At 46.5% G+C, this 16,197-nt stretch overlaps 1 protein-coding gene across 2 annotated transcripts; it reads left to right on the forward strand.

Annotated features, from left to right (window-relative positions):
- Positions 1 to 405: 405 nt before the first annotated feature.
- adcyap1b (adenylate cyclase activating polypeptide 1b) lies at positions 406 to 6,616 on the forward strand. Of its 2 annotated transcripts, XM_040172295.2 has the most exons (5): positions 433 to 770; positions 1,208 to 1,312; positions 2,312 to 2,446; positions 2,799 to 2,903; positions 3,483 to 6,616. In XM_040172295.2, exons 2-5 carry the CDS (start codon positions 1,209 to 1,211, stop codon positions 3,664 to 3,666), a joined length of 528 nt encoding a protein of 175 aa, XP_040028229.1. In that variant the 5' UTR covers positions 433 to 770; position 1,208; the 3' UTR covers positions 3,667 to 6,616. The 2 variants fall into 2 exon arrangements, with proteins under 2 accessions (XP_040028230.1, XP_040028229.1); XM_040172296.2 differs by lacking the exon at positions 2,799 to 2,903 and having other exon boundaries at positions 406 to 770.
- The last annotated feature ends 9,581 nt before the right edge of the window (positions 6,617 to 16,197 follow it).

Here is a 16,197-nt window from a genome sequence, read left to right on the forward strand (position 1 = left end):
ACCACACGCAGATCACTTCCCAATCATACAAATGATAATTGGACTTATTGATGACGCGTGGGAAGTTACCCGTCGCGGTGGCGGTGAGGGGGGGGGGGGGGCAATCGATTTGTATTGGCCGTAAAGTTCATGTATTTATATCGTTATTTTTAAGGAAAAAGTTTGAAAGCAAACTTCCATTTTTAGGATGGAGGAGGTGGTGGGGAGGGGAAGGTGGGGGGGGGGGGGGGGGGGGGGGGGGGGGGGGGGGGGGGGGTGACGGATGCATCGATGAGGAAGGAACTGTACTTCTTTATTCCGGGAGGTAAACTTGATGACGTCTATAGCATTCTTAATGTGACATACAGGAGCGGGGAGGGAGGAGGGAGACGGAGATGTGGAGAGAGGAGGGGGGGGGGCAAGGCTTAGGATACATAGATAAAAATCCAAGGCAATCACAGCGCAGCACTAAAGTTTAGAGCAGCGACATGCAGACGAGCGGACAGCGCACTTTGCCACCCAGTTTGCGTTCACCTGCGCGTCGTCGGGCTGAGTCCTGCTAACGGAGTCCGGAGGTGCGCTCGGCCGTTCTGAGGGGAACATAAGGAGACAACGGACTCTCTCTCTCTCTCTCTCTCTCTCTCTCTCTCTCTCTCTCTCTCTCTCTCTCTCTCACCACTTATCCTCTCTCTCCCTCACACGCACACTCGGAGACGCCCGCTCACTCAATAGCAGAGCCGCGCCCGGATCGCATCCCACAGCACAGCGCTCTGCCCGCTCTCCTGCTATAGGTACGTTCTTTATCTGCGGAGTGTCTTTAGCACTTGGATAAATGCTTTGAGATGGAGAGCGAGAGAAAGTAACGGAAATCATTCTTTTTTTTTGTTTGTTTCCTACTGCATGGAGATCTGCTGTTTTTGATTTTTTTTTCTTCTCTCTTTCGTATTACTTCTTTGGCACCGCATGCAGAGGATTCGATGTCAGTGCCACAGTTAAACTTTTAGCAAACGGAATGATTCAAACAGGCAGAAATTGTTTTGTGCGCTTGAGACACAACGGACGCCGCGTCCGGTGTCCCGCACATTAAAACCTCCAATCCAGCGTTGTAGTTTGAGACAAGAGAAGTAGCGCAGCGTGTGAATGTGGAAGCAACAAAGACATCCATGTTATTTCCACACGAGTGACTAACCTGTTTAACGTAACGTCTGTTTTTCTCGTTTTCTAACAGCATGGCCAGTTCGAGTAAAGCGACTTTAATCTTGCTCGTCTACGGAATCTTAATGCACTACAGCGTCTTCTGCACACCTATCGGACTAAGTTACCCTAAGATTAGGTAGGTGTACTCGCTTGGCTGGTCTTGATGGACCTCATTACAGCCCGTTCTTCTAACTCTTCCATGCTAAACACCCACCAGGACATTTGCATAGTCATTTGTGGCTTTTTTTTTCAATCTCATTTGAAGGTTTTGATTTTTTACCACTTTTATGTCCATTTATTAATTGCTAAAAAAAGAAAACAACGCACGCGATTTTAAATCGCATACTCGAAAGTGGATAAAACAAGGAAACGCGGCGATTCGAATGCACGCAAATGCAAGTCGTGTGCAGAAAACCACAATGGAAATTGCGTAAAGGTATCTGTCCGATGGGACGCTTCTCAGAACTCCCCTTATCACCAATGAGAGCGCAGTGAGCGCAACGGAGACCTTCGGGATGACGGTGGACTGGCGTCACCGAGGAGAGGCGCGGCAAAGCGAATCGGAGGGCTCCGTGCGTTTAACATGTATTATTTACCCCCCCCCCCCCCCGTGGAAAGCATATCCATAATTTGGGCGTGGTTCTCATTGATTCTAATATTTCACTGCTAATTGCTGCATTCTTTTTTATTGAAAAAATAAATAAATAAAAAATTGGCCACCCGCCTTCGTGATGTGTGATCCTCCTCACGTCCTTTGTTTCGATTCTTACATTATTAATGAAGCTTCAACCCGCGTTAAAGGAAGCAGCGTCAAGTTGGAATTAAACGCAGATTTCTTCCCCCGCAAATAAATAAACGGTTAAACAAAAACGAAGCAGCACACGTTTAGAACGCCCAAGACATTATTCGCTGGTCACGTTTTAATTTTTGGTTTTCTAAGGTTTTATTTCCAAACACCTCCGCGTATTGAATTTCTTTTCGTTTGCCTGTCCGGTCTCAAATGTGTTTAACCAGCCGGTGATTTTTAAAAACGGACGCAGACATTTCGGCATCCTTTCCCCGGCCGTGTAGCCCCACTTTGGGATCGATTTGTGACGGATGCTCTCCGGTTTTTTCTTCTTCTTCTTCTTTTCAGACTCGACAACGACGCCTTCGATGAGGACGGGAATTCATTATCCGACATGGGTTTCGACAGCGATCAGATTTCCATCCGGAGCCCCCCATCCCTAAACGACGACGCGTACACGTTGTACTACCCGCCAGAGCAAAGGTAAACGTGATGCGGATTCCATTTGTTTTTTAATGACTTCTTTGCGATAATGTTTGCTTGCTTTGTTTCTCCCAGAGTTTCTCATGTTATTTGTTCAGTGTTATTTTCACGCCGAGTAGCCTAAAATGTTGGTTCCAAAATTATGTTAATAATCACGAATAAAAAAATAAATTAAAAAAAGGATCTCGGCACAAACGGAAGGATCTGTGTGCAAAAAAAAAAAGGGAAAACTTGTGAAAATGTGACATTGGCCCCGCGTGCGGGTGGGGACATTTTAGGCTACTTTTTGCTCATTTTGTCTGCGCTTTTTAGTCACTGACGATCTATGTATTTTGGCGTTTTATCATCTCAGACCAGAAAGGCATGCTGAGGAAGAATTAGATAGAGCCTTGAGGGAGATCCTGGGTCAGTTAACAGCGAGACATTATCTGCATTCTCTGATGACAATTCGTGCAGGGTAAGGGCATTTCTTATTAGCGTTCACCTGCAGTCATCACTTTGTATGTTTCTCCGCTGCACAAGTCCAGGCTGCTGCATCATTGTCTGTCATTTAATGTGCGTGTTTTGTTCTCGATTTTCATTTTTTTGTGTTTGTCTCTCTCTATGGGAAAAAAACCTCTCGTCATTTTGCATTTGTTTGTGTTTTGTTGTCGTTGCTGTTGTTGTTGTGGCGTTGCGTCTTGATTAGAGTCCATCACTTGACATTGAGGGTCAGCTTTCTGAGACCAAAAAAAAAAATGTTTTTCCCACGCTCTGATGAAAAAAAAAAAACATGCGTCAGAATATGTAAGCGGTTGATATTAATCATTTACGACTTCTCTTCTTTTCACTGTTTTGCTTGGCGCCGCTTTTTAAAAAAGAAAAAAAAGAACCCCCAAAAGGCCCCAAAATGAATTATTAATAATCAAAGGCCACTTTACATCACGGCAAGATTAAATAAAAAAATAATTTAAAAAAAGAGCATCGACGTGTTTGAAAGTGGAAGCCTGCAGCGACAACTCGTGTTATTCCCCCTGTTGTGTTCTTTTTTTTTCAGCGATGACAACAGCATGGAGGAAGAGTCCGAGCCCTTGTCCAAACGACACTCAGATGGGATCTTCACCGACAGCTACAGTCGCTATAGAAAGCAGATGGCCGTGCAGAAATACCTGGCGGCGGTTCTGGGGAGAAGGTACAGACAGAGAGTTAGGAACAAAGGACGCCGACTTGCCTATTTGTAGCCTTCTTAAAGCGCCCAAACTGCCCTCCTGTGTATATACATCCAGTCGTTAAATCAAAGTCATTCAGATATATCTGACCAACCAGTGGATTGCGCCTGTGTTCTTTCAACATGTATTTATGTATGAAGTAAAGCCATTAAAATGAATATTTTAATAATAATATCGTTTTTTTTTTCTTTTTGTACAAAAGCACTTGATACCGCACAGTTATACTTTGTGGACCAATATTTTATTTTTCATGTTGAGATGTTGAAAACAAAACAAAATGGCAAAAAAAAGAAGAAATTAGAAGAAGAAGAAGAAAAAAGAAAAAAAAAAGAAAATTGTGCACCTTCAACATTATGCGCTTGAAACTTTAAAGGTCATCTACATATGCAGAAAATAAATAGATTTTAAAAAGACAATCAAAGTATTGAATGTTATACTTATTTTTGTAACCAACGTTCTATTTTTTTAGTGTTGTTTGTTTTCCAAACAGGCCCAAAGAAGCAGTGAGCATGCGATGTGAGGCATATGGGGGCTTATCCTAAATGCTAGATGTGGCCCTTGTACCCCCCCCCCCCCCCTCCCCTCCTCCTCGCTCCCTTAATGGGAGCTCTGTGGGTTCGTATAGCTTGCTGCCCCTCCAGGGGAATTCACATGGCCTTTGTTGAGCAGCCTCTCATTTGGTGGAAACGCTGATTGACTCACGCGGCCATTCATGTAACTGGTGGTAAAAATCCGTCCGTCCTTTAAGCAGACATCAAATCGCAGGCTTTTGCAAGGGCGCAATTGCCTTTAACAGAGAATAGAAAAAATTAAAAAACACGCACTCAAGTTGCTGTTAACAGTTTGCGGCAAACACTGCTTGCTCACTTGCCTCAAAGTAATTTACTGTGGGGAGATAAATCGTGCCGTGTTAAGAATGTCCCACATGTGTGTGTTATGTACAGTATAGAAGTTACACAGTGCACATATCCATCTCGATGTCGTCTGTGTTCGGTCAACACAATTACCTGGGGAGAACGTGCTTCTGCTGCTGATCGTCTTTGGGCGGCCCAGAACCCAGAACAAGAGGCGGGAAATTAAGCATTTCTTAGTGTGATGGAGAGGAAAGGTAGCATCTGAGTTACAGTTTGGAGTGTGGTCAACTATGTTTCTTATTTATTGGTGCATGTGGAAACAGACACCTGGCTGATTTTGCTTAGAAACTGCATGCTTTTTTTGGATTGTGCTAGGTGGGTTGTGCTAAGCCTATTTCAGCACCCCCCCCCCCCCCTCCTTAGGATGTGTTGGAAATGTGAACGAGGAGGGTTAGAAGTGGTGCAAGGCGGTACTGCACCGACTTGTTGAATTCTTTACCTCCCCTGCTGCTTTTCATTGTGGATATGAGACGAGACACTGGACCCCCGCCCCCCCCCCCCCCCCCCTCCTTCTTTGTCAATTGCCTTTGTCCTGGTTGTGGTTTTGAAAGATTCTTTTGCTTCTAGATCGCTGTGTAGAATAGCCGATTTGACAATGCTGTGATTCTTCGTTTGAGGCTTATATGATCCGTGTTAGATGTCTTGTGAGGTCTGTGCAGTGAGAATGTGACGAAGAGATGAGGAGAGTGTTTTGGGTGTGAGAGAGGGAGACAGAGAGTGAGAGAGATAGAGAGAGAGGTGTGCATGGAGAGGAAGACAGTGCTGGAGACAAAGAGACAACGAGCGCGAGAGAGAGAGAGAGAACGAAGTGAAGACGGGTCACAGCCTGAGAGAGGTTGTCTGGATACGGAGAAGAACAAGAGGCGAGAGCCCCGCCGCCTTCCTTCCCCTGCAAAAGTAACTCTGAGGTCAATTAGTCCCAAAGTCAGATGTTAAAACTCCCCCTTTGGAGGATGAAAAGAAAAGGGCCCCTCTATCGCTCTGGAATGGAGAAGAGGCGGATCCATCTCAGCCCTCCAGTCGACGTTTATTGGGGGGGACATCTTATGTATTTATTCGATGTCATGCAAATGCAACTTTAGGCACCTCTGCAATCCAATCCAGTGGCCTGTGCCCCCCCCCCCCCCCCCCTTCCAAGCCCACCCCTCCTCCGTAGAAACTATCAGTGCGCTCCTTCAATTTCGGCTTTATCCAAACAGGCGTTGTCTGAGTGCGAGCGTGCGATGTAGGTGTTCGAATATTGGTGAGCGTCCATGTTTCACGTGTGAGTGTTTGAGCGCGCGCGTCCGATGTGTGCTTGTGTGAACGGGTGACTGAACGTACAAGTGAAGGTGGAAACAGCCTTAACGGCTTTGGGTGCCTTGCTTTGACGTGAGAAAAAAAAAAAAAATGAAATAAAGAAATTTGCCACGAGTGACAGATGGCAATTTTAGTGGCCCTACAATGCTGCAGTCCATAAGCTTACATTGAAAGTTCCTTTCACTCTGTTTAATTGCCCAGCTCAGTCGGCCCTGAGAGTAGTAGTAGTAGAACTAGGCTTTCTTTTAGAAGCACGGCTAATGATTTATTGAGTAGAAAAATATAAAAAGAGCAGAATGTTGATGGAATAGGCAATGTGCGTGTTTGTGTGCATGAGTTTGGGGTGTTCAGTGTCTGCAAGAGTTGTGAACAACGACCAGTTTGTTGCCGTCGATTATCAGGTGTTGTTGATTATTTTGATATTGGTCAGTAATCTATTAATTGGAAAATAGCCCCAACATACTAGTTTTAACCGTGTGCATCACTAAGTGGAAGAAAAGAGTTTCGAAAACATAACAGATATGTTGTTCAGATCCAAGCAAAATGCCTGTTGTTGATATTTCTGAAAGCGCCAAACGCCTTACTTCAATGTTTAATCTCTTATCTATCTGAAGACAATGTGTTTTAAAAGTGAACCTTAGTACAAGTTGCATCATTATACACACAGGAGTCCTTATATGGGGTTTTACGTTTCTCAATGTTATGAAAGTGTTGTAAGATTTGTATGAATAAATTTTTGTAAACAACAACATTTTCTAATGAATGTCTAATCTTTTGAAATACATAATCTTTAAGACGATACATCAGGATGAAACAAACAAAGTCGTAGCGTCTTCACACTCCTCGACGGCGAAAACCGGCGTTTACCTTTCAAAAGATCACCAATTGCCACAGGTTGAGATCCTCTGCTGAAACAAACACAAGGCCTCGAGTCACATTTACAGAAGATGAAGTGCGACCTCCTCCAGCGGGCTTTGTCGACCCGAGGCCACGTCAAGCCAAATCAACCAGAATCACTGGCGCCTTCCGAACGGGGAGGAGTTAAGGCTGAATTAACTCACTTACAAAACCCAGTGAAGTGTCTTCGGTGTTTCTCATTGATCCTCGACACGTCGCAACGTTTCCCAGGTGTTTTTTAATTTTTTTTTTTTTTTTTACCATTTCGAGTTGCAGCCGTTGGCTCAAAATACCTCAAAGTAGATTTAGCCTCAGTTGCAACCGGAGACCCCCCCGCCCCCCCGTCTGACATCCCCCCCCAAGGGGCTGGCGGAGAGATGAGCTGCACGGCTACAGAGAGGGACAGCGCCACGTCTCCCCTCCCCTCCACCGCCCCCCCCTGCTCCCCTCCCTGGCCTTGGCAGTGGAGCTGTGGTCCCGTGGGAGAGGAGGATGGGTGTGGTACCATGTGTGTGTGAGTGTGAGTGTGTGTGGGTGTGTGTGTGTGTGCGCGCGCGCGCACATGCACCAGAGCTCAACTAACCCAATCATAGAAATGTTGCATGGCAACGGTCCACAAAGGGACATCGTTATGTATAAGTGTCAAGTGGGTTTGTATGTGTGGAAATGGAGTTTGTGTTGGTGTGTTTGTGTGTTTTGGTGTCTTTGCTCAACAAAAGCAGACCTTGAGCGAGCTCTGCACTGGGATGAGGTTAACACTTTCATATTTGAACACACACACACACACACACACACACACACACACACAAACACAACACATCCTGAAGAACAGGAGCTGTAATAACCCCTGCAGTTACTGGCACAGTCGAGCACAGGTGGTGAATTGATGAAACTCAACAAAAAGGAATCAGCCAGAAGAAACCGCCGCATCTTTGTCTCCTCCCCCCGAGGACCTTGATTCACGGCAGCGTTGTTGAGAAAAGGGTGACGGATCGACGATTGTCTGGGTTTGAGCTACCTGTGCGATATTTAAGACGTCTCCATTCTTTATTTACCCCCCCACTTCCCCCTCTTTATTTATCCTCAGCTGTCAGGCAGCAAAGCAGACTTTAGACCCCCCCCTGACGAGATGATTAGATTCCTCCCGTCACAGTTTTTGTCTTCACAAAAGATACATGGAGCGAGCGAGTCAGGGGAGAATGAGTGCGTTCATCATTAGTCGGGATTTCATGTTTACGTGACACAAATGACACATTTTGTGTGGCGGTGGGCTTCACATGAGGGGGGCCACCCCGAGCCAATTTGTAGATCGTGTACATTGATGCCTGGATCAATAAAAAAATGTCCCCTCGCCCCTTCGCTGTTTGCGTCCTTCCACTCCCTCTGGCCCTGTGAGTGTCTCCTAGCTGTGTGGATTTGCCCCTTGGATCGTTCGGCCTCCGGGCCTTTGCAACGAGGAACGGGAAGATGCAGGAAACAGTTCCTCTGCCCTCTAGAGACGCGTCTTAATCATGTAAACAGTATGAGAGCGGGGGAGGGGAGGTTGTCTTCAGGGCTTTTCCAGTGGGAATACCCATGCTGCCCCCCCCCTACCAACCCCCACACCCTCCTAGCACCACAGCCACACCCGGCTTTCCTACTGCACGTGCAGCGCTGATTTGTTGCCTGTTTGATGAGTGTCAGCTCACCTACAATACAGACACGGCTTCCTCCTCAAGGTCAGGGATACACAACAGAGAGGCCACGGCAACACACACACAAACCCCTCTCTTCGCCTCATGAATTATTCAGTGGACAGGTTTGGGGGGAGACGGGAAGGACGGTGACGATCTGGTCATTGCTGCGTTGGACCCCTGCAACCTCAAAGCCCCCCCCCCCGCCCCCCACCCGAGTAGCCCTCTCCCTGAGATTGCATCTTCTGGTGGGCTCTGTCACAGCAACTGTTAAGCGGGAGGCACTCGGCACTCTGCGGTGAGCAGCAGGCCCCTGTGGGAGCACTGAAGGAGGGGGGGAGGCAGACGGGGGGGGGGGGGGGGGCACGGAGGGAGAAAACAGGAGGTGTGGGCGAGGGTTTGCAGACACGGACCACCGATCAGCGGTAGCTTCTAGTTTAGAGAGAAACACTTTACCTGTGCTGCCTGAGTGATCCGTCATTCATCAGGATGCGGTGCGGTCATCTCAAGTGACACTTTCTGTGTGCACGCGCGCGTGTGTGTGTGTGTGTGTGTGTGTGTGTGTCATGCTGTCTAGTGTCTGCATGCAAAGTTTGAATGAAACGTGCCCCCCAGAGTAACTTTCAGCAGTCGCCAAAGTTACGTGCTTGTCAAATACTGCAGAACAAAGACTCATCCTGAAGCAACGGACTGCCAACGGATGCTGGGAAATAAATATATACACAAAGAAGGGCAATAATACTAGACGGAAAACAACTGAGGAAGTTAAAGTGTTTTATGTGTGCTGGTTGTAGCGCAGGAAACTGAATGTGCACAAAGATGCAATATGTTCTTTTTAGGCAAAGATTACAAACTACTGTTCGCTGCCCGTTTCCATGACAAGAAGACACAGAGCAACGCCAGCGCTCAAGTCATGTTTCCACCCAGGAAGTCAAGTCCAAAATGCACGTTGAAGCACTGAAGTCGCATCCCGTAAAACGAACACAGCTCAAGAAGAAGAAGCCATTTTATTTCATCACAGGAAACACAGGAATATGAATGAGCTGACTTAATGACGCACGCGAAATAAAGCAGCGGCGTAAGTTGAAGTATTTCATCTCTAGACGCTTTGATACCATCACTTTATACGCTTGGGCGTATAATAGGTGCTGCTTTGCCAAACGAGATCTCCACAGAAAATAACTCAACGTCTGCAGCTCCGGCATCGTTTCCATCAACAGGTTTTTCCTCTTTGTCTAACAGCAAACGCAAACACCAGCATTCAGAATAGTTTGCGTTGGCGGGATTTGAGGACGCCGATTGCCGGGTTACTTTTTAAAGACGCTTGTCCTCACAACTCGAGGTCGAGACGCCCAGTGAGCTTGTGGCTCTGTGTCGTATGGCATCAAACTTCTTTAAAGAACTCTTCCCCCTGCATTCATCTCTAGAGAACTGACGCGTTCCACAAAAAAAAGACTCTGTGGAGAACAATGGCGCTGCAGGTGGGCCACGCCGGGTGTGTTTTTCTCAACTCACTTGCGCGTGGGGACACGACAAGTGTGTCAAGTGAGGTTTTTTTTTTTTCAGAAAGTAGTTTCCGTGACCGAACGCTATAAAGCTCCAGGCTCAAACAACAGGGGCCTCGCGGCCCCTTCGCCGTCTTTTAGTCTTTTATTTTTTCCGCCCGCAGTGCGCCCCGGGATTGGCCGATGGCCGCCGCGCAAACAAACACTGCATAATGCATCGTGCTGGAGCAGAAGGTGTGAAGATGTCAGCGTGAGATTTGTGAAAATAAGCATGTTCGAGGCTCTTTTCATTCTCCTCCCTGTTCCTCAAAAGGAAAAGAGAACCAAATTAAGACCCTCTACACCCCCCCCCCCCCCCCCCCACCACCACTCCTTAATACATCATTCAACCACACCTCTCTAAGGGTGTGACAAATCTCCTGAAAAAAGAGTGATAATGAATGGAGAACATTCAAGAGCAGAGAGAGTCGCTCGTCAGGTTCTGGCTTCGTGGGTTCTGTGCTCACGAGAGACACATTTGCACGCTGGCACACAGCTTCTGCCTTTGTCGTCTTACTCTCTCCCTTTTAATGAGCACAACATGAGCGGGGGTTACCGTTTATGTGTGTGTGGCGGGGAATGTTTTAATGATAGGAGGCTGTGTGATTCGGGGGTGGCTGAGGCGTTGCCTCCACGAGGGCTCCAGGCGTAACAACTGCCGTGTGAAGAGAAAAAGTTTCTCCCTTTTTCGGTTTGTAATCTCAAAATCGTGCGTTAATGATGGGGCACGATCTCTTGTCTCGTGTTTTTTTTTTTTTTTTTTTTACATTCATGACTTTTGTAAAAATGCATCATCCCGGTTCCCACAAACGTCTGACACTGGCGAGCTTCATCCCAGAGCTCACATGCTTACTAAAGGGGTGAGCGTGCTCTTTGAGAGGCGCCGGCACCGAGCGGGGCCTAAGCTTTTTTTTCCCGTCTCTTAACATCATATTCGAAACTAAAATGTGCCACCTGTCACTGAGCAACACATAACTCTTCGGGACCAAAAGCAGGGATCTGTGTGAGAAAGAGTGAGGTGTGAGTTGAGGAAACGCAGGGAGGAGCGACGCGTTCACACCTGTGAGGGACGTTCTGGTTTCCACGGGTTACAGCATGTTTTATTTCATGTCCATACTGCTGAATGGATTAGAAACAAATTATTTACAAAGAAGAAAAAAAATCAGAAATTGTGTTGTTCTTTAATCTTGAAAATACAATATGTATTTATATCAAATGTAATCTGAAGATAATTTTGTCAATACTTTGATTAGGATTTGGTTGTGTTTAATGACAACAATTACTCAACCGGGTTCAGGGAAAGACTGAGGTTCGTTTTAGAAAAAGTACCCTGGTCACGATTGGGAGATCTTTGACATCATAGTTACAATTTAAATCACCCGTCTGTGAAATAAAGTCCAACGTTTTGTTGACCCGTCCATTCCTCCCTCCAGGGACGAGTAAAGGATCAATAAAGGATACTTTCTTCTTCTTCTTCTCTTTGATATACACTCATCACATGTATCGGGTTGGATCAGCATATATATTGCGTCTCGTTAAATCAATTGGAAAATACTCACGCAGGCTTAGTTTTTAAGGGCCAAAGATACGGTGAGTAGTCACTGCCAATGTAGTGAAAATCAATATCATGAATCAGCCCACATTGAGCTCTAGATCTCACACAATGCACTGTAGATAAGAAGTGGACGTAGTCGATCTGATGTCACCCAATACATCAAGAAGGAAGAAAAGTCGTTTTCTCAGATTTCTTTTCGCAAGCGGGGAAGTTGATACAACTTTAAGGAAACTTCCACATCGGGCTTCACTCTTCACACCAACGGGTCACCACCTAATTTGCCTCAATATCACTTCATTTCATTCTGTGTTATTTCTGCTATTTGTCCATGTACACTCAGTAGAGCAGCTAATGGCTGTTTGTTTGGGAGTTTGGCAGCGGCCGTCAGTCCAGTGACGTAGCGCTTTATTGGCACAGTGAAGACTGAAAAAATGCAGTGAAAACAACACCGCAACGACTGTCGCTGCTTAGCACCAAGATGTCTCCAAATGAAAACAAACACAGAGCAGATTTAGGCTCATTTCATTGACTGATGTTATGCACATTGGAGGCACAAATCCTGAAGAAACACTGGTTTAATGCAACGCACACAAAGTCAAATCATTAAACCAACCAAAGAAAATGTCTGATCTTTTCAGATACTGTTGAGATTCACGATCAAATCCATAGCTCAGTTCACACAGCATTATATATTTGAAAAGCGGGACAATGTTTAAAAATAACGACTAAAAGAAATTGAAAAAGATATGGGAAGAATATATTAAGTGATTTAAACTAAACACAAAATCTGAATTAAATGATATAATTGAATTCACCACAAAAGCCTCAAACATAGAATCCCTCAATACATGAATCCAAATAAATGTACTTAGTTTATGCTGTACTCCCGTCTTCAGGAAAGGGCAAACAAACAGAAGAAACGTGGTTGTTAATAGTGACGATGTAATTTGAGTGAAACCCTCGCTGGGCAGTTCGCCTGCAGGTCGTCAGGCTTCTTCCTGCAGATTGTACTTCATGCAGCTGAGACGGATGCAGCAATCTTTCATTAAAAACGAGTGTCACTGTTATTAGCTTGAAAGCTAACATCTGTCCTGATGCGTTAGGAAATCAAGTCATACCTTTGTAGCCATGGCTACGATCTGTAATTAGACTGCTTTCAAATGCCTTGCAGGGTATGAATATCTATTTTGAGGAGCAATTATTAAGTCAGCTGAATACCCAATAGGTCTAATTTTAGTGATTGTACTTGGAACATTCATTCACTGATTTTTAAAAAATGAAACCGCAGGCTACATTTCACGTCTATCTGCGTTCATTGTCCAGTCCAACGACACACCTAAGGGTGCACGTCGATGACATCACATCTGGGATTAAGCTGTTGTTGCTCATCCACCCTTTTCCTGCAGGTAACATCCAGGAACCGTCTGCTTATCCGAGGGCAGCAGACAAGCAGCCGCCGCTCGGTCGGGCCTCAGAGGTGTCCGTCACAAAGGCCCCGGCATCCAGAATACTCACCATCTGCCGCTGTTTTGCTGAAACATGTACAGCGTAGGCCCATATCGCTTCCGCTGCTTGGTGTAGGAGGTACGTGGTCACTGGCTGACAGCAGCTGGTGAGCGCGTTCGGAGCCATATGGGGAAAGATTGACGGCCGCATGCTGGCGGCGGGTGGCGAAAGCTTTCGGTGTTTTAACGGTGAGAGCGTAGAACAGCGGCGTGTCAGACAGATGCCATCTGATCGACCCGCCCAACTGGGACCTTCGCTTACAGTCCCAAACCGATACTGCAGAGGCAGCGGCCGCTTGTGCACCCAACTTCTTAAAATACAACTTTTTCTGAAAGAGCAAACATCTCAATGTCACATTCGCCTTTAGGTCGTCACAATCCTCTCAACAGAGAACACGGTCGGGATTGGACGATTCTGAAAACCCGTCTTTTGTCCAATTCACGCATGGATGTATTATGCGAACGGGATACCGGGCTGCAAGATGGCGCTCATCCGTTTGGATGGAAATTGCTCAGCAAGCACATAAGCCAAACATGTTTCCGAGCTTCCTGGTTGGCTCCGACATGACGAGCTCCACTGCACACGCTCCTTTCTTTCCCCTTCGTCACACACGTGTTGAAGGAACAGCTTTTCTCGACTCCTGTGAAGTTCTGAGAATATAAAATCTAACAATTTACCTTTTCTTATCTCCAATTCTTGTGGGTAATTTTTCACAGCCAGCTCTCATTCGTATCTCATATTATTAAAATGACCAAAATCGGATTCTTCCATTATCGCAATATTGCCAAAATAAGACCTTTTTGTTACATCTACATTACATTACTGCATTGCTTTTTTCGATTCTCACCTGCACCTCCTCATATCCACATGTAATTCCAATCTCATTTCATTTGCTGCGGCTGCCGGCAGTTTTTTCTGACGTGACAAATAAAATGATCACTGTTTGGATTGTTCATTAGTTAAAATGATATGCGTTTCATTACAGAAAGGGAGGGGATGCTTTTCCATTGTTAGAGAATTTGTAATAACTTCTCAGCCCTGAACATTACTTGTTGGCGGTTGTCCACTGTGACACGTTGGCATGAAGGCAGCATGGCGGTGCCTCGTGAACTCTCTCACTCGCCAGCGCATCCACCATCCAAAGCCAAATTCATCAGCTAAACTAATCGATTAAAAGTGTTCCAAACTGATTGTTTCCCGAGTCCTCAATAATCCTGAAGCTGCAAGCGCAGCAAACTTTGTAAGAGTCAAAACTGCCGTCTCTTAAGTTCGCGGCAGATAGGCGCAAAAACAAAATGCAACGCTCAGAAAAATGCCTTTGTTGAACGTGGGGTGAGTGTACTTATCGATCTTTGGTCGCAACAACTTCCTGTGTCAGCAAAATTCTATTTCTGGATCCACCGTATCTCAGGAAGCCAACGAGACCTGATTTGCGGTGAATGACATTACATTACCTTGTCTCTCCTCTATGAGGAGGTGATCTATTTCCATCCAAGCTCTCCGAACCATATTGTCATTAAAGTTCAATTCGGTTTAGACGGAGAAACCGAGGGAGACAAAACCCGCGTGTCATTTTGGTTTTGGAGGCTGCTCTGCGCGCCTATTAATTGCCTCGCCTGCCTTGTTCAAATTCCCACTCCGAGCAGCCTCATCAACCCTACGACTCGTTGCCTACCTGGCGTGAAGGAAACCTGAAGGTAACGAGCATTACTTTGCCACATGTCAGCAGACGGTAGTGATCGGTAGGGCGGAAACCCGCAAAGGCACTTTGGACGGCTTCTACAAACCAAACCATGGAAACACAAAGGAAGTGTCGAAGCTGGTGGAGCAGTCGGTTTCTTCCACGGAACGGTACTGGAGACCCCCCCCCCCCACCCCGCCTCCCGCCTCCCGGGAGCCCCCGTGCGCGTTGGCGGTGACAGGTAAGTCTCACGAGAGGCAGGGTGTCATGTTCGTGCACTTGGATACCTCGCGTGGGCCCGCTTTAACAAAGATGCTCTGTTAACGAGCCAACACAGACAGCAGCAAAGACGCTTCTCTAAAAAGAAATAGAGAAATTAAAAAGCTCTGGACAATCAATGAATCCTGCAAGTGAGTCTTTGTGGCCTGGCAGGTGACGCGGCGCGTGATTCGTGGCAATCCTGAGAGTCATTCATCCCCCATCAGGCAGTCATCGCACCCAAAACCTTGGGTCAGACCCGTAATAAATAAAGATGTCGACACGCGGATTCTACCAGTCACAGGAGCAGACAATTCATGTTGTGGGTGGAATGAATCCGGCCCCCGCGTTCGCACCTGACACCCTCCAATTATATGTGACAGATGCCTGGCGCGTGCACACGCACATCAATACTCTGTGGCAGGGAATGAAATCTCCATATCTGACACCGGGGCTTCTCCCCCCCCGGCCCCCTTCGGCCCCCTCCCCAACCAGACTGTCTCCCCCCTTTGTTCTCGGGGTGTATGTGACCAGATGTGGCCCCACTACAAATTTAATAAAGATGAGCGGATGCACTTGTTTATTTTCTTGTCCGTGTGTGTGTGTTTGATGAACTGTGCCAGAGTGTTTGAGAAACACTAAAGCACTTCGCGCTTTTATGGAAAATATGCGAATGTTTGCGCAAGTGTGTTGCACAAACATTCACATGCATGGTCTTATTCTTAGGCTCTGCAAATCGCCTTATTAGCAGGCTCCATGTGTCACTGGTTAATCCCTCCGTCTCCCAAGGGACCGGCCAGCCCCACCCGTCAACCCCGCCGTCCGCCCGTGCACCCCCACCTCCCCTTGCACCCGTCCTCCTGTCACCCCCCTCATCACCACCGCCACAGATGGGTCCTTTTATTTCCCCACAGAATGCTGTTAATGGCCATTGAGGGATTCCAAAAGGCGCTGGTTTACCCCCTTTACACCAGCAAATGATGCAAGCGGTGGCCGAGGGAGGCAAAGGGGGAGGATCCTACCAGCAAACGGACAACAGCTTATGAAAACAAAATTTTTCTCCGTGGATGTTTTAAGTGGCTCCTTTTGAATTCATGAAGTGTTTGTTGTGTGTGACGACTGTGGACGTCACTGAAATGCTGATGATTCACTGCAAGGACAAAAAAAAAAAAACAGTCTCCTTCAGAATCATGAGGGAAATCAAGGGGCTGTAATA

The sequence above is a fragment of the Gasterosteus aculeatus genome, chromosome 3, assembly GCF_964276395.1.
Source record: "Gasterosteus aculeatus chromosome 3, fGasAcu3.hap1.1, whole genome shotgun sequence".
Classification (NCBI taxonomy): Eukaryota; Metazoa; Chordata; class Actinopteri; order Perciformes; family Gasterosteidae; genus Gasterosteus; species Gasterosteus aculeatus.